Consider the following 27,953-nt stretch of genomic DNA (forward strand, 5'->3'; position numbering starts at 1 on the left):
AAAAACATAATAATAATAAAAGGGACAGTAAATAACATCTCGGCATTATTCGCTCAGGGTGAGAAAGAGGGGAGTTCAGAGAGCATGAGAGGACAGCCACAGGAATGACCAGACCATGCTTGGGCGCCCTTACAAAAGTTAGCTTAGTTTTGGGAGTTTGGGGGGGTGGGAGAGAGAGATGGCTTCCAAGAGTGGAGAGAGGCCATCTCGGAGAGCCGGGAAGGTGGAGGGAGCTCATCGCTAGCTGGAGAGCACAAGGAGAGCTTGAGCGCACGGCTCCCAAGCACGCACACGCGCGCACACACACACACGCAGACACACAGAGAGAGCAAGGGAAGGACCGTTACAGGGCAAAGAGAGCGTCTTCCGAGCGCTCCGGTTTCTTTTTGCCGGGAGGGTTTGTCGTCGTCATGGGCGGCGTGGGGTTCTCCTGAGGAGGGGAAGGCAGGCTGGGCATCCTCTCGGCAGCTTTGGCGCGCTCCTCTAGAAATTTGTCAAACTCTGCAAAGTTCAAACACACAGAGAGAGAGAGAGAGACACACACACACAAAGGTTGGCACTGCCATTGAAGTTGGCAGTCATGGCACAACGATTCCCTGGGGCCACCTCCAGACCTGCCTGCCCCCCTCCTCCTCTTCTTGTGAGCAAATGACAGCCGCCACCCCCACCCCCCCAGCTAGCTTGGCTGTACAACGACACCCGGTCAGGGGGCCCTGCGCTGGAATGTCGCCCGGAACAGGGTCTGATCCTGCCCAGGAAACTGGGCCCTACGAGCCCTCCTAGGAAGAGGCGCACTTAAATGCCGCCGATCGTTTGCCATGAACAGAACCACCCCCAGCCGACAGCTCTTCGTGACCTTCTCCTCCTCACTTGACCGGAACCAAGCAACAAGGGACAAGTTAGGGCCGTCTTTTCCATTCTGCGTGACTTTGCTCCTCCACAGGGACGGAGCAGGGCCCTAAGGGCAATCTGATCTTAGACAAACCCTCTGCAGTTCAGGAACCTGCCCGTAGCTACAGGACCCTCTGAACAACCAACACAGAACCACAGGGAACCTCAGGCTGAACCTGGACCTCTCAAGACCCCAGCCTGGCCCTCCGAGCATCCCTGGATGGCCACCTTTTCTTCCTTGCGACACCCATTGCCCAGTGGCTTTCCAGTCCCCCCCCTATTCTCTGAAACAGAAACACTGCTCCCTGAGGCTTAATCCTCAACCATAAAGGCCTAAGCCTGCATTTCACTGCTTCTGTTGGGTGTCGCTCTTTGGCATGGGGTGGAATCACGACCTTCCAGAACCTCTCTGATATTAAACGTGGTCCTTGGGATGAAAGCCAAACACTGCGTCTCCTGAAAACGCAATGGACTGAAAGGGAGGGGGGGCGTTCTCTGCCCACCCAGCAAGCGAGTGCCTTGTCCTACGGGAATCGCAGCAAGTCCTGTATGATTCCACCTCCATAAGGACTAGGACATTGCAGTGGCTTTCAATGAAAGCTGATGTTGTTGTTCTTCAAGAGCTGAATTCCTCACTCAAGACGGCAGGTTCTCACACCGCCCCCCCTCTCACAACCCTGCGCTCTTAGAACCACCAAACCTACACGCAGGAGTAGGTTTGGAGGAGGAGCAGCTGCTGCTCTGTGACCGGCTTGGTGGACGGGTTCCCGCGTGGGCTGGCTTACCTTCACTCGTCACCCCTTCTTCCAGCTCATCTCCCTTCTGTAATCGGAACAGAGAAGGGGATCGGGGAAGGGGGAGAGAAAATGTCAGTGCACGCTCAAAGAAGTCAGAGAACCACCCCTTGGCGTCCCACTAAGGCCGGCTTGACAAGAGCGGAGACCACCATCTTCCCCCAACGTAGGTCCTTGAAGTGCCTTGGGAGTCCGGCTCCTGCCCGTCCTGCCAGCAAGCTGGCGGAGGGAGGGCGATGAGAGACGAAGCCGGACACATCCGGAGGGCGCCTGGTTGGGGGCAGGTAAGTGTGCAGAAAGCGAGAAAAGAAAATGCAGAGAAGCAGGAAGGCTGGGCAGCAGGGCGTGCATTTCAGGGTCCTGAAAGGAGGAAGGAAGCAGGAGCTTTGTGTCGCCCTCCACCGGGGGGGGGGGGCCTGGATCACCTAACGGGGGCTGGGATCTAGATCAGAGGTTGGGCTGGGTTGGAAGAACCGGGGGCCACTCTTTCACTCCCAGGAGCCACCTCTGGGTTGGTCGTCGTGCTGTTTGGGGCAGGTGGAGGCCACCACCCCTCCGCCTTGTTTAACTGCAAGGCCCTGGCAGGTTCCGAGCATTGGAAGGGTTCTGCTTTATATTTCTTTTTGCAGAAGAGGAGGAAAGAGTGGAAGGAGGAGGGCAGAGGAGAAGGAGCAGAAAGGGTCGGCCACAGCGATCAGCCATGGAAGCTCAGATGGAAAGCCTGCGTTTATGAGGAACGGCAAGGAACGTTCCCCTCGGCTGTCATCGGCTCCCCTGGTCTCATCTGACTAAGGAGACTCTTCGGCCGTCAAACACGGGGAAGCCTGTGAATGGCGCCTGGGCTGGGCTGGCGTTCGTAGATTAAATGCGTAGGCCGCTCGTCTCCTTCTCAAGCCTTCGCCTTGTCACCGGTTGCCCCGGAATTGGAGGTCAAGCCCCCGAAACAGCCCACAGCAGCCTGTTTTAAAACTGGCTACCCCACCCTGCTCCATGACTCCCCAGCTTCTCACTGGGTGTGGGAAGGAGCCCACAGGATCAGTGGCTTTGGTCTCTCTCTCTCTCTCTCTCTCTCTCTCTCTCTGAAGCCAGGGCAGGACCGCCCATATTTGCATCTCATACCATACACACGCACTTGTGCGCTCTGTGGCCAGCGGACGGACTCTATCGTCCAAGCAGCCGCCTGATACTGGAGCAGCAAATGATCTTCACACCCTTCCGCTCAACACACATCCATAAAGTCAAGGGGCATCAAAGTCAGCCAAGTTATTTGGCACCCAAGTCAGAAAATCCTCCAAGCCCCCCCTTCTGCTTCCTGCCAGCACAACCGTGGGTCCCCCCCCCCCGCCCTTTCACAATTTGCCCTGAGAAGTCCAATGAGGCATCCAGCAGGGTTAGGCTAGAAGAAATCTGTCTGGTTTTGCAGGCCTTTGCGCTGAGAGTCTCTCGCTGGAGAACTGCATCTTGTTATTTACATTTTTTAAAAAACATCCCCAACGCTGAAACCCTGAGTGGGAGACATCCCCTAGTTTTTCTGTTTTGTCTAAAGAATTCCATGTAACTTGAAAGTTGTCTTTTGTTAGCCGAACACAAGCTTTTACATAGTAAATGATTCTTAAGTGGAATACAGTAGGATCCCCATATCCACAGGATCTGTACTGTGGTTTCACTTATGAAAATATTGGGGGAAAAACACTAGAAATATGTTTTTCACAATGTATTTATCAGAACTCGTCATTAGAGGGAGCCAAAGACTATGCTAATTCTTCTTATTGAATACATAGCATGTTCTCTGGCTCCCTCTAATGGCCAGTTCTGATAATACATGGTAAAATATGTATTTCTGGATTATTACTATTTTTTAAAACCATGCTGTCTAGTGTTTGCTATTATTCTTGATTTTCAGCATCTGGGGGGCGGCGGCTTTGGAACCAATCCCCCATGGATATGGGGGTCCTACTGTATAGGTTAAAATTGGTAGGGAGAAAAGCAAACAAAAGCACAAGAGAGGGTCTTACCACATCAGTACTGAGCCATTCCTCAATATCATCCATGACAGAGGGCTGTGTGACAGGAATCTACGGAGCGCAGCAAGAGATACAGCAAAGGCAGGCAAAAACCAAAACACATCCACAATCATGGCCACAGAATGCGAAGGAAAATGAGGTGGGGGGGGGGAATAAAGAAAACACAGATGCTGCGTAAGAAGCTTGGTCATCACTGGAACATAAAAAAAACTGCAACAAAATACAGAAAACCAACAGTACACAAGTAAAGCAACGGGAAGCGCGGAAAAGAACGTGGCTACAAAAAGTAAACGAAAGGTCGTCACAAGTGAAATGGCTGAATGCAAGTGCGGATGGGTCAGAAATGGGATAGGCTGGTGAATTGAACCCGAGACAGCCAGAAGTGGGCGGGACCTCATCTAACAGGTCCAAAGTTGGGTCTGGTTTATATGCAATGCAAACCACGGTTTAGTGTGATGGGCTTGAACCAAGGTTGCTTGGCTTCAAGGTCCCAGTTAACATTGCAGAGAACAGTCCTCTTTTCCCAGGTCTCCAGGCAGAGAAGCACAAGGGCGGAGATCTAGATTCGCATCTGGCATCCGAAGAGGCAGGCTACAGCCCATGAATGCTTATGCCGGCCAAAACTGGGTAGTCCCCCCCCTCCAGGTGCTACTCATCTCTGCCACGTGAAAAACAAGAATAGCAAACTAGACGTCCCACAATCTGTCATGGAGGCATCGTCTGTAAAAGGTGGTACAGATGGACCCATTGCAAGGTTCAGCCACGGAGGTAGCGTTTTTTCATTTCCTTCCTATCCTGCCTTACACCCAATTCGGGGACTCAAGATCCAAGAGGAGGAATGGAGAGAGTAACACTTTTTCCTCCCAACAGGCTAAACCCAATATTTGAGTCTCTGAACAACTGACCCATTTTAATCGACTCCAAGGGTGGAAAAGCGGCAGGCGTGAGACAAACTGGGGAGAAATTAAAAAAATGAATGGGGGTGATCTGTGCCATCTCTTAGGAAGTCAAGAGCCTCCTGCCGTTACTAATTTGTGCCTGTTTGGTTTTTTTTTAATGGTCAGCCTTTGTTTGGGTCCCTTGTGATTTTTTTTTTTTTTTTTACATCCACACGGTCACTTTCCTCCCTTATCAAAAAAAAGGATGCAAAAAGAGGAAGGAAAAGCTCCTGAAAAAATGCACCGCACAGTGTCTCCTTGCTACTCGCTTCTGTGTTTTCCAATGCCATGGAGGGAGGATTGGGCCCAACATCCTATACCCACTTACCTTGGAGCAAGCCCTCCTGAAAAGAGCAGGACGTACCTCTGAGCAGAAACACACAAGGATCGCATCTGCCCCATAGGCTGACCCTGAAAACCCCTCCACCAGCTTCCCCCAAACCTGGCACTCCCGGTATGACCACGCTGACTAGGCTAGCCTGTGGACATGGGGACCCGCATACCTGGGAGGCCTCTGGCTTGGGCCTCTGGTTATTTATTTCTTCCAGCTCGGCTCTGTAGTATTGAGGCGATGGGGAGAACTCTGAATATTTCAGAGGTTTTTTCTACTTCAAAGCCCACCATCCCTTACCACTGGCCTCGCTGGGTGAAGATGATGGGATGTTGCAGGCCAAAACACTTTCAGAGACAAAAGTTTCCCCAGCTGGATCTAAAGAGACGGCACTAAAACATCCACGGAGGACAAAGGCTAAAGAAGCAAAGGGGGAACTCCTTCAGAAACAGAAACCGTCAACCTCTACTCAGAAACACACGGACCTCGGAAACTGCTCCTTACTCTAAGTCAGAACTTTGATCCGCCTATTTATTCCAATACAGTCAACTCTGACAGGCAGCAGCAGCAGCTTTCAATAGCTTGAGGCCAGGATCGTTCCCAAGCCTCGTTGGCTAGGGAAGGAATTGAACCTGGGACCTTATGGGTACCATGCCTACGACTCGGTCTCTCAACCCTGTGGCTCACAAGAGCTGGATTTTATATAAGACAGTCACTCAAATCGTACAATTCTGCCAGGCTGTCAAATATATGTTTCTGTAGAGCACCTAGAATTGTAATCTTCGTTGCTGACTGTGGCCTGAAACAGCTAAACCTGGAAAGCATCAATCAAAGAATTCACACCAAACCATGGTTTGCCCCAACCACAGTGCAGACCCTTCCACCGTACAAGCAAACCATGGTTTAGTGGTCTTCGTTTCTATTTTCCATTTGCTAAACCCTGTTTTCTGGTGCAGAGCATTTAGGAGGTGCGATGATAGCCATGAGCTCTGGCTTATCAATTGTGCCATGGTTGGCACAAACCATAGTTTGCAAGCTCGCTTCAACGGGTAAGTTTCTTTATCTTGGTTAATGGTGGGCTGCAGGGGATGGATGGCTCAGTTCCAACCAGGCACTAAATGACTGCTAAGCTTCTAAAAACCTGTTTTCATAGAAGGTATAAACCAGAGGCATGTTACGTGCTGCTCCCAGATTATGCTGGATTGAAGCTCTCCAACTTCTTTCCCATGGATGATCTGGGCTGCAATCCAGAAACATCTTGGAGGGTGCACTTTGTTCACCCCGTCGTTTAAATGGAGCCGCCATGGGAGACCACAGCAGGGGGGATATGAATTTTGGTTCCTCTTGGTAGAATGGTCTAGAGCAGTGGTCTTAAACCTTGGGCCTCCAGCTGGTCTTGGACTACAGCTCCCAGAAGCCTTCACCACCACCTCTGCTGGCCAGGATTTCTGGGAGCTGATGTCCAAGAACATCTGGAGGCCCAAGTTTGGGGACCACTGGTCTAAAGCACTGGTTCTTAACCTTGGGTTACTCAGGAGTTTTGGACTGCAACTCCCAGAAGCCTTCACCACCAGCTGTCCTGACTGGGGTTTCTGGGAGTTGCAGTTCAAAAGCATCCGAGTAACAAAGGTTAAGAACCATTGGTCTAGAGCAGTGATTCCTAACTTTGGGTCCCCAGATGTTCTCGGACTACAACTCCCAGAAATCCTGGCCAGCACATTGAGTGGTGAAGGGTTCTGGGAGGTGTAGTCCAAGAACATCTGGGGAGCCCAGGGAGCTAGAAACAGAAAAAACAAAATCTAATTTTATCACTCATGAAATTTCAAGGAAGTATCTCAGATTTGAAAGCTAGCATTGACTTTCTAGTTCCTCGGCCCCGTCTGAGGACACTGACCAACGGACGGCCAGGTTCCTTCTCATGCCTCAGCTGAAAAATTGGCATCCGCAGCTCCTCCAAACTGTACCGCTTGTGACACCTTTGGGACGCCAGATCAACGAACGGACACAGTGAAGAGATACCACTAGTTCGGACAAAAAACTGGGTTATGGATTAGTTCGATTCTAAGTGACGCCAAACAGGTCCATATTAAAAAACAGACAAGAGTGAGTGACCTACGTACGACAGGGAAGAGATGGGCATGTGAGTGACGCCTATCAGGCTGGTTATTAAGACCCCCCACGAAGGCAGCAGTATCCATTTCCCAGATGGAACAAACACAAGCCAACAGCCAAAATCTGGGCAGGGCAGAAGGAGAACCCGGCATTTTCTGTCTTTTAAAAAACAAAATACTGTACAGCAAAGCCAAAGAAGGCGCTCCTGACTCTACCTTTGGAATAGCATCAAAAAGGTGGAATGAGTCACAGCAGGGCTTCGTGTCCTGTTGAGTCAGAAGAAGACCCCACCCAGAAACAGGCCACCCCCTGGTCAAGGCAGGGGGAAAACAATGCCCGAACATGGGCCGGTGGCCACCTTGGTCTGTGCGCTCCCCCCGACTGTCCAACCCCACAGGGAACAGAAGGCAAAGCAGGAGCTCTCTTATTCTGTTCCTCTCGTGGAAGAAGGCTGGCGCCCAACGCCTATTTGTGTGTGTCTCCCAAAAGGGAGGTAAGCAGAAAGTTCTGTAAAATGGTATCAAGTTCTGTTGGGTTTGGGGTCCTCCGAGTCCTTGAGATGCTCACCCCAAAGTCTTATCCTGATGGCACCGCCGTCTTCTAACACGACACATTCCTCTATCCCACCACCTAGAATACTTGTCAAGGGGAAGGACTGCTGCAGAGCCCAGGGGTTTAGTCTTCTGGCTTCAGAGCCCGAGGTTGGGAGTTCGATTCCCCCCACGGGATCTCCTGGACAAGGGGCTGTCTTGGGTGATCTATAAGGTCCCTTCCAGCTCTGCCATTCTAAGAGGAGGAGGAGGATAAACCCTGAGGGTTTTATTATGAACTGCAGTGTGAGCTTCACTTCGCACAGCTTCTGTGTTTCTGCTGAGCACTGCAGGGAGGAGCTATTAATTTTTGTGTGTGTGTACCCTCACAAAAAAAACAAGATTTCTCTTTTATTAAAACCAGGAGAACTTGTGTTTACCCCTAAGGGGGGGAAAAGTGGATACTGCACGTATTAAAAACAATGAGCCAGTACAAAGAATGTGGAGAGCGCCATCTGAGTTTTTGAAAACCAGCCCGGCTACATCCAGCCATAGGTGAGGTCTGCCCCCATCGCTGACTCTGCGGAGGAAAGCCCTCCCGACTCTCCCGCCCGGAAAGGGCCACGGACCCCTGGGATGCAGATGGGGAGCGCCACCTCTTTGTACTGTTCCCTTCGCGGTCCCCCAGCGGGCTGAGTGACAGGGAAACGGAGGGTGGTTATGCTAGTTTTCTGGAAACAGAGGGGGAGAACGATGGGGTGGGGTGGAACAGGGGCAGTCACTCGGCCGGTGGAAGCCTCCTCACCATTCCTTGGGTCATTAGCCACTTGTCTATGGGCTCCATGTCTGAGCTCCCACCTTTACCTCTCCTCTGTGTGGTGAGAACAGAAACGCCCATTAAAATTAGAAGGAAACAAAATCAAAAGCTGTAGCAAGAAACAGAAAAGAATATCACACGCGCTGAGGGAACACCTTGAACTTGAGCTGCACATGGTTTGGGAGGTCTTCTGCCTTCTTTCCCTGCATGTATAAATAACCGCTCACCTACGGTGAGTAAAAACCAACTACAGGTGAATACACCTTATCATTTCTTGGAGGAGAATATTTCCCTCTGCATCTTATCTAGATTTTACCACCCGTCTAAGATGACCTAAGCACGTAGATGGGCTTGGACAGGAAGGACGTACCCAAGGCCAAGCAAGACTGAGTGTGTTCAGGATGATACCAGCTGTCGGTAAGCAGTCTCTTAAAGCTCAGATAGACAAATTGGTAGGTGTTTTGGGCTCCGATTGTCCCAAACCCTGACTACTGGTCATGCTGGCTTGAATTTATGGGAGATCTAGCCTCAACCTCTGGACCACTTAGTGCCAACTAGGACATACCCACTGAATCAATTAGATTGTTCAAAGTACCCTATGATAGGAGATTCAACCTGTCTACTTTAATTACAACGAGCTTTTTGATTGGACTGCCACCTTCCGCTCTGAGATATAATGAATTCAGGCAACTTTAAGGCAACATTATCCACCCACGTATATACAGAAATAAAATCCCACAGGGATTTTAATTATGGGGTGCTTAATCTCAGGAAAGAAGCACCGAGAACAGGAGCCAACAGGTAAGAATTAAAAACCGAGGCAGGCAGCCGGCAGCCCTGGAGACGCTTCTAGGTTGCAACACCCCACTGTTTCTCAACATATGCGACCCTGGCAAGGGATGATGGGAGATATAGTCTGAGAACATCCAGAAGGCTACATGTTGTTTCAGATTCAGGACATAAGGTAAATATACCTTGAGATGCCAGAGCAGAATGTTATTTTAGGCTCCTCCATGCCTTCTGCACCTGAAATAGACCACCTTTAAGAAGCATTTGTAAAGCTGCTTTGATTATCCTGCATGTAACAATTTCTGGAAAAGCCAGGATGCGGCTGCTTTGCTGCCCAGATCTGAACTGAGATGCAACTGGATGCTCCCTGTGTACTCCTTGTTTCCCCTAAGGAAAGCTGCCAGCTTTAAGGCTTCCTGCACTTGGGCCCCTTCGGCTTTATTCCCCGAATGCTCTGATAAAGACTGCAAGGCCGCGGGTGATTAAAAGAAACAAGGCAGGTGGCTCAAACAGACTGTTGCGACACCTCTGAGTTTTGCAGGAAAGCCAGACATCCTTCATGTCACCTCCGAAGGTTGGGCAAAGTCTGAAAAGAGGCCGACTGTCATATACTTTGACCTCCTTGGCTTGACTCAGGCAGGCCCTTTGGACTGACAACACTCTAGGCTGATAAGAGCTGCGTCGACAGGAAGGAAGGGAGGACCTCAAAAGTCAAGTCTTCGATGGGCCACAGGCATCCCATTGCCCCTACCCTACGGCAAAAGGGGGAGGGGGCTTTCTCTCAAAACCAGGAGTGACCGTCCTGTAACTTTTGTAAGTTTTCAAAAAGGGAGTGGCTCCATCACTCATAGATCTGAGGGCGGGCGGGGGGTGGAGAGGAGGGAATGGCGCTGGGCCAGCCCCTGGACCCTCCCCAGTTGCCAACTGCCATTCCCGGCCGTAAACACTGGGGAGGGGGCATCGGTAGAGAGCCTAAGGGTGCCCAGAAGTGGAAGACAGCCTCTTCATCGCTGAACAACAGCATTTCTCATATGTAGATTAGAAAGCAAATGAAGATCTACAGTTCACTCCCTCTCACTCAAGACGGTTTCTCGGTTGCCTCTTAAAGGGCTACTCTCCTGAGCCGTGCTTCTATTTCTCTTCCTGGGCGCGGGGTGGGAATCGAGCAGGGCTCAACACCCTCACGGAGGCACTCAAACCTCTTTGGCTAACCTCCTGTCAGAATAAATAACCCTCCGCCTCTGGCTTTCAGCCTCTTTAAAAGAGTTTGAAAAGAAATCCCCCCCCCCCAATCCCTTCCGGCCAAAACTACTGCTCAGCCCCACATTTTGGGGTTCTGTTCTCCTCATCGGAGGAGCGCCCCAAAACACTGCTCCTCCGGACCAGAACTCCTCAAATCTCCTCCAACGGCCAGCTATGATGGCTAGAGAATTCTGGAACCCGTAGTCCTCCAAAGCTTTGGTCCTCATCTCCCACCCTCCATCGTCCTCTGCTTTCTCCCTTCCTTATCATACGTGCTGAGACTCAGAACTCCCCGAGGAAACTACACCGACGAACTCACATAGAGAAACTCTACAGAAAGGCCGGAAGTGAGATCTCCTGCACCCCCAACCCCAGGAGGTTATCAGTGGAAATAAAAGTGGAAATAAAGGAAGGTCTCCAGGAATCCACGTTACTGTCGCTACTATAAAAAAGCAAAAGGAACTGGAATCCAAAAGAAGGGATTGCATTCCTCACTCAAATGGGATGGAAGTTTTGTACCACATAACTGAGTGAAAATCCTCACACTGCAAAATCCAACCTAGAACTCTGGAACGAAGCAGTCTTGAACTTCTACGTTCATGATTTGTGCATTTCTTCAAGCAGAGGCTGCTAAGAGCTAGGCTGGGTTTCCAAGCGGAATCTGCCATAAGCGTTCTCGAACACAAATCTCCCAGGCCCTTAGGAACCTTTTGCAGCCAACATTACTAAAAGCGACCCACGTGTTCCCAGAAACCAGCATGACGTCTGTGACCCTGACATAATGGTTCTGTGAAAACTCTATTGGGTACCCACTGCAGTTGCAAAGTGAGGTGAGCCCATCTCTCTGGGATGTCAAACTCACCGCCAAGGTACAAGAAGGGGTGATTTAGGATGTACCCACTTCCCCGGGGATGCCCACCACAACGCGTGAGAGGACACCTTCTGTGTCTGCAAAGCGAGAGGGTGGGGAAATGACTTACCCCTCCCGCGTTCTGTTTCCGAACCTCCTGGGGGCCCCTGACGATCTTGGGGTCTTCGGATGTCACTCTAAAACAGAAGAGGCAGGAGAGATGCTGTAAAGAACTGGGCAGGAGGGCAGAGCGCGAGGGTTCCAGCACGATTGTTGAGCATGTTGTTACTTCCTTACCACGTCTACCGAAAAGGTGGGCTCTAAATTATGCACAAATGCATTCCTTTGCTGCAGCCCGGCACCTAACCTACAGTGTGGAGAAATGGGAAGCCCCCCCCAACAAGTTTCATTTCAGTTGTGAAATTATTGTTAGTGACCACAGAATCATAAAATCGTATCATAAAATAACAGAGCTGGAAGGGGCCTCGAAGGCCATCCAGTCCAGCCCTCTGGGGTTCAAGGCAAGAATCCAAATCAAAGCAGGTACTGGTCCATTTTTCCCTTGAATGCCTCCAGCGTTGGAGTGCTCACCCCCTCCCCCTGAGGTCATGGGTTCCCTTGTCGTACTGCTCTAACAGTTAAGAAGATTTTCCTAATCTTCAGCCTAAATCTGCCTTCCTGTCGCTGGAGCCCATCCTGACGTATCCTGCACTCTGGGATGATTGAGAAGAGATCCTGCACATCTTAAGAAGCTGGTTTCTGCTGAGCCCGATCCTTGGTCCACTGAGGCCAGCGTTCCCAACTCTGTACAGCAGCCAGGACCCTCCAAGATCCTGAGCAGGATTCATCCCAAACGCTATCTGGAACTTGCCAGTATTTCCTGGATGTCATGAGCACAGGAACCACCTAGATCCTTGGAAGAAAGGGCCAGGACCAAAACGGAGGAGAAAAAGGCCGTGCCCCACACACCTTGATGGCCCAGCTCTCCCACAAAGGTAGGTCTGGTCTCGGACGGTGCTCAGCAAGAAGGAGAGGAAGGACAGGACCGGACAGAGTTGGCAAGAAGGGGAAAAATCGGGGAACAGAAGGCTGATCCATCACCCTAGAACTCCTTCTCTCTGACTTGGGCAAATCGAAGCAACACTGTTTTCATGCCATTAACACACCCTTAACAAGATACGAGAAAGGACGTGGCAATCCTGCTGCTGACGAGGACCCTGTAGGGGTCGACAAGAGGCCACCTGTTAGCCCAAAGCATCCCTTGGAGTCAAGGGCACCCAGAGATTTGGGGGGGGGCAATTTGCCATTTGGAGAATCTCACAGCTAGCGAAGGGCAGCTCCCGGAAACCTCCCCGGCTGGAGGCTTCTAGCCGTGGGTCTCCGGGGGCTCATTTGTCCAAAGAAGTCACCCATTTCCCCATTTCTGAGGCTGCCACCCCATCCACCACTTCTGGCCCTCCACGTACGTCTTCCGCTGCTCGGCCGGCGCACCGCCTCTCGTCTGCGCAAACATGTCGAAGTCGTCACGGGGGTTGGAGGGCTGGAGGGAGCTGAGCGTGCCGCTCACGTTGTTGGTGCCCAAATCTAGGGAGACAAAGAGCAAGGAAATGAAAGAAAAAAGTAAAACAAACAACAACAACAGTGGAGGACCAGAAGGAGGCAGCATCGGCCAGAGTTTCTGCAAGAGTCTATCAGACAGTCGGGAGAAGGGGAGAGAGACGTTTTTGGCCTTTCAAGGGCCCCTCTTTCTTGCGGCTCAGACCTCTCCCCACAGAGGTCTGTGCCCCATATACAAGCCTTTGGATTAGGTGAGATGAGGGCCCTGATGGCAAACACTCACAACCGCACAAGCTTCTTCAGGCAGACGGACAAACACACCTTTTACAAAAATTGCCTTTTCAGACCATCACTCCCCAAATCCCTGAGCCGGTGGTGGACAGGGCACAGCCCAGAAAAGGCAATGTCACCAAGGCCTGTGTAATAAACAAACCTTGGCAACTTGCCTTGAGGACTAGCTGCATGTTGTTCACCTTGCCAACCCGTCCTCCCTTCCAAAGAATTGGGGAGGGGAAAAGAGAAGCACCCACCTAGCCCGGCCAGCTGGGAAGAGAGGGTCGCGGGTGGAGCGGTGTTCCCCACCATGGGGCTGACCACCGCTGGGGAGCCGGGGCCGAGATCTATTAGGTTGTCTTCCGTCACCTCGCTGAGAACCTGCGGGAGCCGATCGAGACACCCGGAGCAATTACACAAGGTAGGATCATTGGATCTCACTCATTGACACTCTGGGCATGATTCTGTGAGCGTGTTCGGGTGGTCTGTACGCTTGACAACAAAACGGACCGACCCAAAGGCTGGCGGGTTCTCCTTGGCTGAATGATTTTAAGCACAGGCCAGGCGACGGATTGGCAATCTCTGTCACAAAGCCTGCGAAGAACAGGCCATTAAGATTCGACGACCTTGACGGTGGTGAATCCGTGGTGATCTTGCTGGATTAAGAACATAGACCCCCCACATGTATTAGGATCAGAGGATCTTGTTTAGCCCCGATGGCTGTGCCTGCGTGACATGAAATCTTATCTTCCTCTACTGGGTAGGATTGTAACAGATTCCAACCCAAAGGGGATCTGGAGGCCACTGTGAATATTTGCAGGTGCTCCAGGAAAAAAGAAGAAGCTGCAGCAGTAGCACCTCTGTTTCTAGGAGGACCCTCCGCAAAGCCTGAGGTCGGATCCGCACCCCTCTGGCAATCCTGTCCTGCTCACAGAATCCCCAGGAGACTTACCCCGTTGCTAGCGTTCTGTGCAGACCGGCCCAGCCTGTATCGCTCAAACCTGCCGGCGGACAAAACACGGGGCAAATTAAAACGGAAGGTAGGTAGAAGCTCTAAAGAAATCTGGCTCTTGGCACCAAAGCTAGGCACGGGGAAAAAGAGTCTGCCTTCTTTTTGCATGTCAGGAGAGAAGGAAGGGACATGGCTTCCAGGAGCGAAGCATAAAAGTCTGCCCGTAAGGGGCGCCCCCCCCGGCCCTTCCCCAGTTCTCTGAGCACAGCTAAACGCTGCTTTCCCTCTCCCTTCTCCAAGACCGGCCACAAGGCAAACTTAGTCGTGCCCTGTGAAAACTGCCACCTCCTCACTCAGAGCTAGACTCCCAGAAATCCTTCCTGTTCTGCCAAACCCATCCATGTCAGATGCTATTTCCCTCTCACCCACCCCCCAAAAAACCATCTGCTTTCGGCAGGAAGAAAGGCAGGAAGAATTCACAGCCCATGAGCAGAGAGGACCAAAGGGTTTCGGTTCCAGGACAAAAACCCAAAACGCCACTTAGAAAAGAACGTCCGGCCACCTTTCGTATCTGAGGAAGACGTTGTTCAGGTCGTCGTTGACGTGGAGCAGCTCCTCGGTGACCTCCTCGTTCGATACTCGGGAGATCAGCTCCACAATTCTCTGCTGCATGGCGCGGCACGTGCGGTTCAGCTCCTAGGAGGAAGAGGAGGCACAACACGGGAAGCGCTGAGACACAGCTGGCCAAGAAGGCCTGGCCTTCAAGCTAGAGGCGGAGCGGTCTGTGGCTTTTTTGAACTACCACTCCCACAATTCTCTAGGCTGGACAGGACTTTGATAAAGGAGTTGCAGGCCAACCTCTCTCTCTCTCTCTCTCTCGCCTCCTCTGATCAAGAAGGTCCTATACATTTTTGCAATTCAAAACTGGAGGGACCAAAGCCAAGGGCAAGATGTGCATACATGGCGTGGGAAATCAAACCTCCACCACCCCATTTCTGTTATGTCCCCAACTGCAAAATGACCAGATGAAGAGCTTAAAACTAGAAGACAAGCCGAGGAAAGAGCAGAGCAAAAGCCCTCATGCGGAGGTCCAAGAATAATAATCCCTTTCTCCTTTTTACCTGCAATAACTCGAGATCTGACGAGTCTTCCTGGCCAGGAACCATCTCCGTTAGCATCTCAGACATCACTTTTGTGTTTCCACGAACAACGTCGAGTTCACTGCGTAGTCGTGCGATCTGCTTGGCAGAGGGAGAGCGGGTTGGAAGGCAGCCTCCCTGCTGAAAGGGGGCTAGAACCGGTGTCGCAGAGCCGTGGCCTAAGACTCCTGAAACCTGGGTTCAAGTCCCCACCTGGCAATGGAATCTCATTGGAGGTCAGCCACTCCTTGAACCCCTTCATTTCCCTAGACCCCAATTCTGCTGTAAGCTGGGAGCGACCAGACCGGACGTAAGAGCAGCAAATAGAAATGGCACGCAGGCCACTGTGCTCACCTCCACCCGAGCGCTTTCCGCGGCCCCTGCTGGTCAAATACCTGCTCTGTGTTTGCTGTGATGGGACCGGTCACGTTCAGAGCGGGGGCCTGGGGGGCCGAGTACGCCGTCGGAGAGGGAGAGCCAGAATAAGACCCCGAGCTCATTCTCTGATGGGACTGGGACCTGTTCATGTTAGCAGCCGGGTCAACCTCGGGAACGCTCTAGCGGAGAAGGAGAGACCAAGAAAAGAGCAACGGAGGATTCATTCAGAACCAGAACTCCTTGGAAACGCAAGACGGCTCGGAAAAGTGACGGCTGTGAGCGACAGTTTGCGTGCCTACATACTAGCTGCAATCTGGGATTCAGAAATAACTTTTTCTAAACTCTGCAATAGGTTCTCCGCACAAGAAGGTGTCACTTTCTTCTTTCCCTATTTGGCTCGGGCAAAGGGGCTTGAAGGACATGAAGGACCGTGATCAGCCACATCCACTCAATGAAGCCTCCACGTTCCAGGGCAGCATATCTTCAAAGACCAGTTCTGGGAAACAAGTGCACACATTCCTGCTTATGAACTTCTCTCATGCATCTGGCTGGCCACTGCAGGAAAGAAAATGCTGGGCCCAGATGTGCCTTGGGCCTGATCAAGCCTCAAAGCTCCTCCAGAGTTCTCTTGGGAGGTGTCTCCCTTTGCCAGGAAAATGTGTGACACTGCCTACAATCATCTAATGCCAAATCTCCATCCTTTTCTGGACTGCAGCTTCTAGGCCCCAGCTGAGGAGGGCTATCGTGGTCTGTCTCAGTCCACTGGATAAGGAGCACATGATCTAGAGCCCACTTACCCTCTGAGGTGTGTGTATTGGAGATAAAGCATCCAGGTCAGCCATGGGAAACTCCACCCCTTTCCTTTTGAGCTCTTCGTAAATGTGCACCACCCCGGTCAGGTCGGGGCTGCTTCGGAAGGCGTCTGCCCAAGCCTGGAATGAAGAAGAAGCCACAAATACTATGCCGTTTTCATGAAGCAGAGAGTTTTCTTCCCTTACGGACACTGTTCTCCTCCGCCTAGCCTGAAGGCCACTGTTCTTGGGTAGACTCAACAGAATCTCTCAGGACCTAACCCCCTGAGATGACAGGAAGCAGGGCCAGGTGGGGAGCAGAGATTAAGGACTTCACGATATGTAATAGTGTGGCATCGGCAACCACAGATTAAAAGGTCTTTAAAAACGTGGTTCAACAAGAATCACAGGGAGTCCAAACAGAACGTGGTCAGGCTCTGATTCTGGTGAACCTCCAGAGAAGGGAGATGAGACAGGCCTTCCTAGGGGGTCTGGATGTTTGCACAGAGTTTGAAAAGTTTTTTTTAATGTATTTAATTGCTAACCCCTTTCTTTAACCCCTCCACAAGGACCACAGTAGCTAAGCAGCGAACATACTTAAAAATAACCGGACGAGAAGATTTGGAAATGCCAACAACCAAAGGCAGCTGCAGCATTGACATGGGGGCATGAGGCTTTCAAAGCACCACAACACAAATGCCTCTAGGAGCAATGGTACAGTTTACCAAGTGCAGGGAAGTAGGTCAACCAGAGTGGCGGAGAAATGGGGATACGCAATGTACGCCCATGGAAGTAACGGCCCTTCTTGTAAAATGCAGCCGTTTCCATCCTGGCCCTGTCATCGTGATTGGCTACCATTCAGATCACTCCTAGAAGGAATGATGCCACCTGCACTTGGAAGGCACAAGAATTTGGGGGAAATTGTTGCTACCCAGCCAGGAGAGAGATCTTTTAAAGGGTGCCATGCATATGCTTTCTCCTGGAACTAGTCTGGAGGCCCTTGTCCCATTAAAAAACAAACCAACCATCACCATATGCTAATCTACAGGCCAAACTATATTTCAAAGCTACCCCTTAGGAATTTATCCTTACAGGCAGTGGCAAAATTAATGCATTTTATCACACTGTGCGGCATCCTGGTTTTGCAGCTTTTGAGCCCGGTGCCTCTCCCCCCCCCCCGCCGCCTACAGACCTGAATGAGGGCAAGCACTTTATCCTGGACAATGGTGGGTGGATTGTTCTTGGGAGAGATGATCTTCACAAGGACGCCGTCGATGAAGTCTCGGTTGGCGACGAGGACGTGAAAGCGGTGGCCGCAGTTCTTCACGCACGTTTCCAGTACCTAGGTGTGGAAAATGCAAATGGCAGCCGAAACAAACGAAGGTTGCCAACACATCAAGAAGCAGTTCATCTTTTTAAAGAGTGGCTGGTTCGGGAGGTCGCTCAGAGGCTTCAGCTGGAGGTTCACCCCTTGGCTGCTATGTAGACGCTGCTCTGCCACCCTCTTGCAAGCACGAGGAACCCCCTCCCTCCCTCCAAATCTTGGGGCTGATGAGTGCGTGGATTCTCCCAAGGTGAGAGAAAAGGCAGAGCATCTTTCGGCTGCTACGGTTCCAGGGGAAGCCGGTGGCTCTCTCTTGAGATGCCATTAGACGGTGTCTCTCCTCACCCCTGCTTATAACGGCAGAGGCCAACGGAACAGGTAGCCCAAGAACATTTGAACAGCGCCTATTCCCCCCACCCCTGCAAGACCAAAACAAGCTCCGGTCCTCCTTTCGGACGCGTGCAGGGAAGGCAGAGGTTGGACCACAGGAAGCCTGGGTTCCCAAAGCTCTCCCACAATTTCCAAAACTCAGGACAAACGTGTTGGGTCCACCAACGAGCGGCAGAGGAGCATCAAAGCTCATTTTCTTGCTCCGCTCCCTTCGGCCTCTTGGAAGCACGGGCGTACTGTAGCTCCAAGAATTATTTTCACACCTAGGCAAGCAGCTAAGAATAGGAGCAGAAAAGTGGATTTTCCTCAAAGCAATGCCATGGCCGTAACACAGGGGTTAACCCCCCCCCCCCAGGCCAGTCACTACCAGTGAATCCCTAACCAGCCCTCTCTCCTCCCTGAAAGCAGCCAGCCAATAAGTTCCCTTGCTCCTGGAAATGAGGGGAGAGTTTTGTTTTGCCAACTTTTGGAAGCCGATGGGCCAAATTCACACCTCCTACTGTAATGGCCTAGTCAGAACAGGGAATCCCTTGGCTTGCACCAATCTCTGGATTTGGCAATGACAGCTGTGGCTCAAAATGACACCCAGAAGCCTTTATTTAGTGAGTTAACTTTATATCCTGCTTTTCTCCCAAGGCAGCGCACAATGGTTTATATAATTTATTTTAAATAAATAAAATAAATTATAAATCACCTACTAATGTTGTAGTAATAAAACACAAACAGGCTCCCACCTTAAAACAATCATGAAGCTGAAAAACACCTGGTTGAGTGTAGGTGGGTGTGCACACACCCACGCAATGGGGGGGGGCAGCTCCCTACAAAACTGCATATACGGAGGGCAAATGTATACAAAAATAGATACAGGTATTTTCCTGTGTTTTGAAAACAAAATGGGCAGGCCGCTGAACAGAATTCTTTTGAAATTGACATGGTCCACACAAAAAAGACGTAACTGTCAGCTCCTAGTGTGCCAGATATATTGTGGTCTTCACCCTTCCCTTCCCTTCCCTTCCCTTCCCTTCCCTTCCCTTCCCTTCCCTTCCCTTCCCTTCCCTTCCCTTCCCTTCCCTCCTTCCCTCCTTCCTTCCTTCCTTCCTTCCTCCCTCCCTCCCTCCCCTTCCTTCCCTTCCCTTCCCTTCCCTTCCATCTTGATAGCCAGGTTTGGCCCAGGAGTCTTCAGCTCCCAACCCCTACCTTTCCCCTCTTCTTACCGTTAAAGCCAGCATCACTTCTCTGTAGTTTTTGTTCCCATTCAACCTCTTCTTGAGTGCCCGGATGGCATCCTTTGGACTAATGGGAAAAAGTGGGAGGGGGGGAATAGAGTATCTTGGTTAAGTGACAGCTGGAAGACCTTTAACTCCTCCGAACAGAGAGAAGACTGCAGTCCCGCTTAAGATCTCCTATCAAGGCTTGGTGTTTGGAGACCTAGAGTTTGACTCATCAATAGGACAGATTTCCACAGAACTGGGGCAGCGCATGTCCCGTCCCGTTCCCCCCCCCCCCCCCGGAGTCAAGGCAAAAATGCTTTGACTCTTCCTAAACATGACAGAAAACAAGCCAGCTCGTTCTGGGCTGGGGGCCAAGTGGAGGCAACCATGCTAGCACTGTAGAGTAGCCAAGAAGCCAGCGGTGCCGAGGGACGCCACCGACTGCCCTGCTCACTTAGCACCGTGGAATGGACACCAAACCGGATGGGACACGAGACACAAACTAAGCCACTACAGGGTTCACGGGGCAGCCTCAAAGTGCAGTCTTTTATGATTTTGCTGGAGCTCTCCAATGAAAGCATGACTCCATCAGAATCATGTATGCATTGAAGGCGATGGGAAGAGAACGTGATGGAATCATTGTAGAATAATGGCGTTGGAAGGGTCCTGGTCAGGCCATCGAGCCCGACCCACCCTGCTCAAGGCAGGAAACCAAATGAAAGCATGTCGGATAGTTCAGCTTTCTCTTGGATGCTTCTATGCAAATCCAGAGAAATCTTTTACAACCAAATGTACGTTAACAGCAACATCTGGATGAGAAACAGCTCGGTAGCCTGGGGGAGATGCAAACACTCTACACCCCCGGACACAATGCTCCCCACTTCGACGCTGGCCTCCTCTAGGATCTCCATCCAGCAGCCTCCCAGTCTGAGACCTCCACTTCAAAGTCTATGATACTGGGTCTTCCTTGAGCGTGGATGATTGGCAGCAGATCTCCTGAAGCAGCAGGCAACGTTTTTACCCACCCTCCCTGGGATTTCCGTCCATGATTCTGGGACCTGCTGCATGTAAAGCATTATTAGCTCTAACATTAGCTAGCACTCCCTCTGCAATCATCTCCTCCCGTTTCAGAAGGCTCTCCGGCCGAAACATCCACAAGAGTGCAGGTAAACTAACGTTGCTTTTCACCTGCGGGGCACATGCGATCTCAACAAGCCAGACACATACCCTTCTTCTGTTTCGTTGATAATGTCACATATTTCCATATTCAGTGTCCAGTCTTCGCTCTGTAAGGAGCCGTCTGTGGCTTTTTCTGGAGTGTGGGGGGGGAGAAAGCAAGATACTTTTTCACAATCTCCTGGATTGAAAGCTAATTCAGAGACAAAGATCTATACCAGCAAAAGTTCATTCACGTATGGGCAGTTAAAAAAAAGAAAAGAACAGGAAATGCTACCGAAAAAACAGAAGATACGAGTTTATTCTCCACTAAACTCATTTTCAAATAAAACATTTGGCACAATAATGACTCAGAACAATAATAGCAATATAATAATTTTATATAATAAATAATAAATGGAGGCCACCAACATAAAATTCTGCATTACAAAGAACATGCAATTAAATAGATCCCTTCTCCCATGGGTGGATAAACTACCAAATGACAAAATGGAAATAATAGAGAGTGGTATCAACGCAGTGGGGGTGAGGGACAGATACTGTATACGGTAAAAGAAAATAATAATGTCTGATTATTACAGCTGAGCTTCATCAAACTGAGGGATGAGAGACCTGCCAAAACATTCTGCAACACCGAGCGATAAAATATATTAATTTTGCCACAATCTAGATTTATCAATACTTCCTCCTCCTCGGGCGTCATGCTTTTGCAAGCTCCAGCACAGCACAAATTTGTTTCAGTGTACAGTTACTATTGCAAAATGTTGAGCCGACGGTCTCGAACTGTAACTGCTACTGAAATTCTGATTATGTAACTTTTTTTTTTTTTTGCAATAGGCCACTTTCAGAATGCTTTTAAGTAAGGGGAAGCGCCAAGCAAATAAAACGTGATGACAAGGCATGCTCCTGTCCAGAATATTCCATTCCGCCAGCCGCACCCTCTTTTAGGAGACTCCGTGCCCTGTCCTGCTATGAGACGGCCCTGCCCTGCTCCAGGCCGCCTTTTGCCTTGACTCCGTGCAGAGCGGAGGCTGCGGATCATGAGCCAGCCGTGTCCAAGCAAGGAAAACGGCTTCAAAGGCAAAAAAAAATATTATTTCATGCAGGAGGGAAGTACCATGAATGCAACCCACAGGGTTGAATCTCAGCAAATGATGAGTTGATGTTTTAACCCAGCACCCTTTTGCATGGTTGTTCTCTTCCCTCTTGGCTGCAGCTGGCAGCTTAGTCAAACTTTGGGACTTCTTTGCATTCCCTCGCCTTGCAAGCAGCTCCATGGTGCCTGGGGGATTATGGGAGCTGTAGTCCAAAACCCTAGCTTTCCCATGCTCTGGGCCCACCTAAAGCTTCCCCTATTGCTTCCACCTAGCTTTACTAGAAGTTCATGGAAGTGAGAGCCGGACCATAAAGAAGGCTGACCACCGAAGAATTGATGCCTTTGAATTGTGGTGCTGGAGGAGACTCTTGAGAGTCCCCTGGACTGCAAGGAGTACAAACCTATCCGTTCTGAAGGAAATCAACCCTGAGTGCTCACTGGAAGGACAGATCCTGAAGCTGAGGCTCCAATACTTTGGCCATCTCATGAGAAGAGAAGACTCCCTGGAAAAGACCCTGATACTGTATTGGGAAAGTGTGGAGGCAAGAGGAGAAGGGGACGGCAGAGGATGAGATGGTTGGACAGTGTCATCAAAGCGACCAACATGAATTTGATCCAACTCCGGGAGGCCATGGAAGACAGGAGGACCTGGCGTGCTCTGGTCCATGGGGTCACGAAGAGTTGGACACAACTTAACGACTAAACAACAACGAATGTTGCTGCTCTGGGCAGGCCTCGGGTGCATTTTCCAATGCTGGCTCCGTCCCTCCTTTTGATTCAATTGGGCCAAACAGCAACCTCTCCGATCCTGAAAAGATGGCACTTTTCCAGGTGTGGCCCAGCACATCTGGGTGGCAACAGGCTGGGGAAGGACCATGGTAACAAGCATCATGGAATTGGCTTTTGTATCTCGCTAGGAGAAAATTGCTACTGCCTACAAAAGCCAGAGAGAACATGCGGGGTTTCCATTTCAAGAGAATGTGATCATAATAATCCAGCAAGGATAACTTGCAGGCTTTTTGTCTAGGCAGGCAAATTATCATTTATTTTCAGCACCTGCTTTGAGACGAAGCATCCTCAGGACTTCCTAAATGAGAAGATGATCGATGAGACCCAAGCTTTCCTTGGAAAAGTGAGTCACACAACAGCTCCTGTGGCATGAACTACAACATACAGTTGGGAGAGATGAGTGGGTGTGTTAAGCCAACAGGGAGAGCTGCCCAGCTTGCAAATGGGAGATCCTCTCCTAAAACAGGTGCCCAAGTTCCTCAGAAGAAAGCTCCAGGTGGACTCATTTCCCTGAAGCTGGAAAGTACATAAGAACGGATGCCTCAAGTTGAACTCGGCTTAGCCTTCCATAGAATTTCCCCACCCTTTTCTGCTCAGAACTTGAGCAGGCCTTGAGCGTGTCTGCTTAGCCTTGAACACCCTACAAGACAGAACAATAATCACATTGAGAAGGGAAGCCCTCAAAAGCCTGAGGCTGGGTCTCTTTCCATGAAAGGATGCTCAGAGATGCTCCTTCAACAAAGGTCAGCAAGTCAAATTCCCCGACGCTCAACAACACCCTTGCGATGCGCTTAACTTCCTCTTCTCTGGAGGTGGGCCTCAGTTTCCCAAGGAACGCCGTGTCTGTGCCCTGGTTTATTAGAAGGGGGTCGAAGCCTACGCTGGATGACCCGGAGGGCACAACGAGGAAGCTCTTAGGAGGCCGTGCCCTTCAGAACTGGGTCTTCTCTCTTTTTTCCACCAAGCAGCGGAGATGTTGCACAGCGGCCACAATCCCTCTGCCCTCCCCGCTCCGACCCTGCATGGGAATGAGGGGAAGTGGCCCAACTTAGGCTCCAGGGGCTCCAGTCGTTAAACTTCATCTCATTTCAGACCAGCATCTCTCTCACCTTCAGAAGATGAGGCGAGAATTTATCCCCGTGAATAAAATGGAGTTTTAGGGTACCGAGACCAAGGGATGCAAAAAACGAAAAACAAAACCAAAAGCAGGCGAGTGGCTAATTCTCTCTGGTGGCTAGAGAGCTGCCCTGGGTCTTGGGAGATCCAGTTTCTAGTCCTCATGACACTCAGCGGGCGACCCGCTCTCAGTCTCAGACTGATCCACCTCACAAGGTTCTGGCCATGAGGTAAAAGTGGGGGAAGAGCAGTGGGACGTGGGCTACCTAGAGTCCACAGAAGGAAAAGAGGAATATTAATGCAAATGTAAATAGAGAAAATAGAGGGATGTGGTGGTGCTGCGGACTAAACCGCAGAAGCCTGTGCTGTAGGGTCAGAAGACCAAGCAGTCGTAAGATCGAATCCACGCGACGGAGTGAGCGCCCATCGCTTGTCCCAGCTCCCGCCAACCTAGCGGTTCGAAAGCATGCAAATGCAAGTAGATAAATAGGGACCACCTCGGTGGGAAGGTAACAGCGTTCCGTGTCTAAGTCGCACTGGCCACGTGACCACGGAAGATTGTCTTCGGACAAAAACGCTGGCTCTATGGCTTGGAAACGGGGATGAGCACCGCCCCCTAGAGTCGAAAACGACTGGACAAAAATTGTCAAGGGGAACCTTTGCCTTTACCTTAAATAGAGAAAGGTCCCATCTCCAGATAATACTGATTCCAGTGGAAAACCCCCGTGCTGTGAATGATCCCTTCCTCTACTGGTCCTCCATTAAGATGTGTACTTGTGTTTACCTCCACCCTTTCATTCCCTCAGCCTCACTCCCACCTCAGCTAACCTCTATATATCCCTCGTCGCACACTACACTGACTCCAGATTCGAGGACATCAGAACACATGCAATTATATTTCAGTTGTGTAAACTGAACTACAAGGTCATGCAAGAACCAGAGGTCTGCGCCCTTCTCTCCACACCTACCTCACCCTTCAAGCTCTCCAGAGACACTAAGCCCTAGCTCCCCAGATCTGTCTGTAGGGGGCAGCCCAGAACCAAGAAAATAAAATAAAATAAAAATTTAAAAAAATCCCTAGCTAGAAATGCTGCTGTCCTCCCTCCCCCCCCCCCAAGCAGGGGGGTGTCCTGAGAATTACAAGCCAAAAAAGTAACTTTCTCCAAGACTAGTTTAGGATCTCATTTCCAAAAGCAGCCAATCAGATAATTCTGGGAAATTCACATGCGGCTTCAACACCCCACTTCTCCACCCATTATTCTTCATTAGAACCTGGTGAGCACAGACAAAAAAATTCCACAAACGCCCACCGTGAAATAAATCATTTCGACTTCTGCCTTTCTCTGTGTCTTTCCCCGCTTCTTTTTTCCCTTCTCCTTTACTTTCACCAGATCTCTCCCAAAGATGGGAGTTCCACGACAGCTGCCAAATTTGCTTCAATGCTGTGACTGTTCCAAAGCAACTTAAAATCTAGTTGCCTTCATGGCCCGACCCCTATGATAATGAACTTAATAAGCTAAATGATGCAAGATGCTCCTTTAAAAAAATCCAGTAGGTACTAAAAAAATCAATGCCATTGAGTCCTTGTGTTTTGACATAAGGCTTCTTGTTGAGTAGCCATCCCCCTCTTACTCATTGCTCTCCAAAGCCAAGGAAACCACAATGTCTGAAGTCGGCCTCGCTACGGAAATTGCTCTCAGACTCCCGGACCGTCGACACCTCTTTCTGGATGCTCTCCTGCCTGTGATTACAGGGTAACAAGAGTTGCTGTGAAGCATGTTTGCCTCCTGTTCGTTTCCACCCACCTCGTTTTATTTCAGGCCAGCCGGCACCCTGGGCTTTCTCCTAGACGATGCCCCCTGCCCTCCCGCTAAGGGTTGAGTTAATCTTAGGAAAGCATTTTTAAAAAGACAACCCGCAGGATGGTTGTTGTGGGTTTTTCGGGCTTCTTGGCCGTGTTCTGAAAGTGGTTCTTCCTAACGTTTTGCCAGTCTCTGTGGCCGGCATCTTCAGAGGACAGCAAACTGTGCTGAAGATGCCGGCCACAGAGACTGGCGAAACGTTAGGAAGAACCACTTTCAGAACACGGCCAAGAAGCCCGAAAAACCCACAACAACCATTAGATCCCGGCCATGAAAGCCTTCGCGAATACAACCCGCAGGATGGCTGCCCAATGCAGTCCGAAACAAAAACAACTCCAATTTCTCCAAGTTCACAACTTAATGACATAACTAGAAAAACCTAAGTCATTCTGTAACCTGTGTTTAGTCATTGCACACACAGTTCAGCAGCTGTGGGACTAATGACAAAGTATGGAGTGGTCATTCGAGGAACATACATGTAAGACAGTCATGTAAGCAAATAGAACTTATATAGAGCTAAACACAAGACATGTTTCCTTAACCATAAAAATGTACTGATGGGAAGAGAGATGATAATATTTCCAGATTTCCTCAACGTAAGAAATAGGGACATAATAACGGAATCAAGACCCCAAAGTCAGGCACAACTGGAATATAAGATGCAGCCATAATTCGCATTGAATTTAAAACTAAACACTACAAAACAATCATCAGTGGCTGATAATGGCTGCAATCTTGTTGGCCGAGCAGGCCCACTGAATCAGTGAAGATTTGATGGGGCACATCCTCCATAAGATCCCCTGGTTCAATGGGCCTACTCTAGTGGCTGCTTACTATTGGATTTCAGCCCATGTGCTTTTATTTTTAGTACAGCTAAATCATGGAAAGGGATCCCCCCCCAAAAAAACAAAGATTGACTCAGAAAATAGGGATAACTAGAGCAAGTGACATGGTCTGATTTGTGTGAAAATAGCCCCCAGCGGCCACAGATGAAAAAAAGCTGGATTTCCTACATAGAGATACAACTGTATCACAAATGATAGAGATACAATTGTATCACAAATGTATCTCTTCTCATGCAAAAATCAGAATACTGTATTATTTTACTGAGGAACCGGAAGAGCACTGGCAAACTGGAAAAGAAGCCCGGATAACCTGTTATAAACTAAGCATTGCTTTTAGCAGGTAAGGCAGGCACAGCCGTTATGTCCCGAACACACCTTCTGAAGGACAACTGAACTAGCGATTTAGAAGGACATTCTTGTTATTTTCCTTGCAGGGGTTTGGACGTTGTTCCGGCTGTCCAGGCTTTGCATGAGGCAGCATTAAACCACAATGATGCAATGCATCCAAACCAGTCTACCTGGTTGTTCAGCCAGGAAATCCTTCTCCTCCCTGACCCCCTTTTGCTATTTATTTCCCCTTGAATGATCAGCTGTAACAACTTGTCCTTCCTGCTTCTTAATTTTTTTCCTACGAAAGCATCTAAATCTTCTACATCTTCTTTTGCTGCTGTTTTTAAAATTCCTAGTCATTATTCCTTCTCTTTGAGATTTCTTCCTTGACCGCCACCCTCGGGGCCGGCATCCCGAATTATAAACAGACCCTGGGATGCCAAAACAGAGACTGCCGTTGTCGTGGTGTGCCGTCCTGTCGCCTCCGCCTTTGAGCGACCTTACGAATGACCAGTCTCCAAAACGTCCCGGATTCAACCGCCTTGCTCGGTTCTTGGGGCTTCCTTGGGGGAGTGGGTCCATCTTGCATTGGGGTCCTCCTCTTCTCCTGCCACCTTCCTCCTTTCCCAGCTTGATGGTCTTCTCCAGAGATCCCTTTTCCAGAGAACCCACCGTTGTCCCTTCTGGAGAATCCTGCCTTCTCAGGAGGTGCCCCCCCCCCCAAGTAGGACAGAGCCTCAACATTTTGGCCGCAGAGAATATAGCTTTAAAGGAGGTGGGGGGAGAATAGGAGACTTCCTGTCCAGGGCTGGGGGAGGCAGCTGGGCAGGGGAGCCAACAACCCCCCCTCAAATTAGGCCAAGAAAGCAGAGGAGGAAGCCAAAATCGCCCCCTCCTGCCTAGCAGCCTGGGCCTCCCCCTCCAACTCTCCTCCCTCCCTTCCTGTCGCCTGAGGCCTGCGGAACTCCTTTCCACTGGATCCCAGGTGTGCCCGGCCCCCCCGTTTCTCGGCCTGGGCCCCCCTCCCCGCCTCCTCAGGCCCCTCCACTTACCGAGGCTCTGCCCCACCGGGGTGGTGAAAGGGTTCCCCAGCAGAAACTCCATCTTGGGATGACAACAAACCCCGACCGGCCTCCTCCCGGCCGCTCCTCCCCACCTCGTCTCGTCTCCTCTCCGGCTCCCGCCTCTTGACTGGCAGCCGCCGGGAGCCAAAGGGAGCCCCCGGCTTTCCTAAGAGGACCGCCCTCCAAGGGGGTTGGACAAGAGGGGGCGGTCCCCCAATGCCGCGCGCTGATTGGGGGAGAGCCACGCTTCTCATTGACAAGCCGGACCCCCAGTTGACAGGAGTCTGACAGCGAGAAAGAAGGAGGAAGAGCAAAGGGAGGGCCCGCCTCCGGAGCTCCTCT

The 27,953-nt window shown here is 50.5% G+C and overlaps 1 protein-coding gene across 3 annotated transcripts; it reads right to left on the reverse strand.

Moving 5' to 3' along the window:
* TOM1L2 (target of myb1 like 2 membrane trafficking protein) lies at positions 1–27,758 on the reverse strand. Of its 3 annotated transcripts, XM_072982913.2 has the most exons (16): positions 27,600–27,758; positions 20,561–20,645; positions 19,337–19,415; positions 17,601–17,750; positions 16,415–16,549; positions 15,635–15,796; positions 15,222–15,338; positions 14,663–14,796; positions 14,101–14,149; positions 13,406–13,529; positions 12,785–12,902; positions 11,449–11,515; positions 8,426–8,491; positions 3,701–3,760; positions 1,677–1,713; positions 1–501 (listed from the first exon to the last, which is right to left on the reverse strand). In XM_072982913.2, exons 1-16 carry the CDS (start codon positions 27,649–27,651, stop codon positions 344–346), a joined length of 1,593 nt encoding a protein of 530 aa, XP_072839014.2. In that variant the 5' UTR covers positions 27,652–27,758; the 3' UTR covers positions 1–343. The 3 variants fall into 3 exon arrangements, with proteins under 3 accessions (XP_072839014.2, XP_072839016.2, XP_072839018.2); XM_072982915.2 differs by lacking the exon at positions 8,426–8,491 and having other exon boundaries at positions 27,600–27,753; XM_072982917.2 differs by lacking the exons at positions 3,701–3,760; positions 8,426–8,491 and having other exon boundaries at positions 27,600–27,753.
* Between the last annotated feature and the right edge of the window lie 195 nt (positions 27,759–27,953).

The sequence above is a fragment of the Pogona vitticeps genome, chromosome 13, assembly GCF_051106095.1.
Source record: "Pogona vitticeps strain Pit_001003342236 chromosome 13, PviZW2.1, whole genome shotgun sequence".
Classification (NCBI taxonomy): Eukaryota; Metazoa; Chordata; class Lepidosauria; order Squamata; family Agamidae; genus Pogona; species Pogona vitticeps.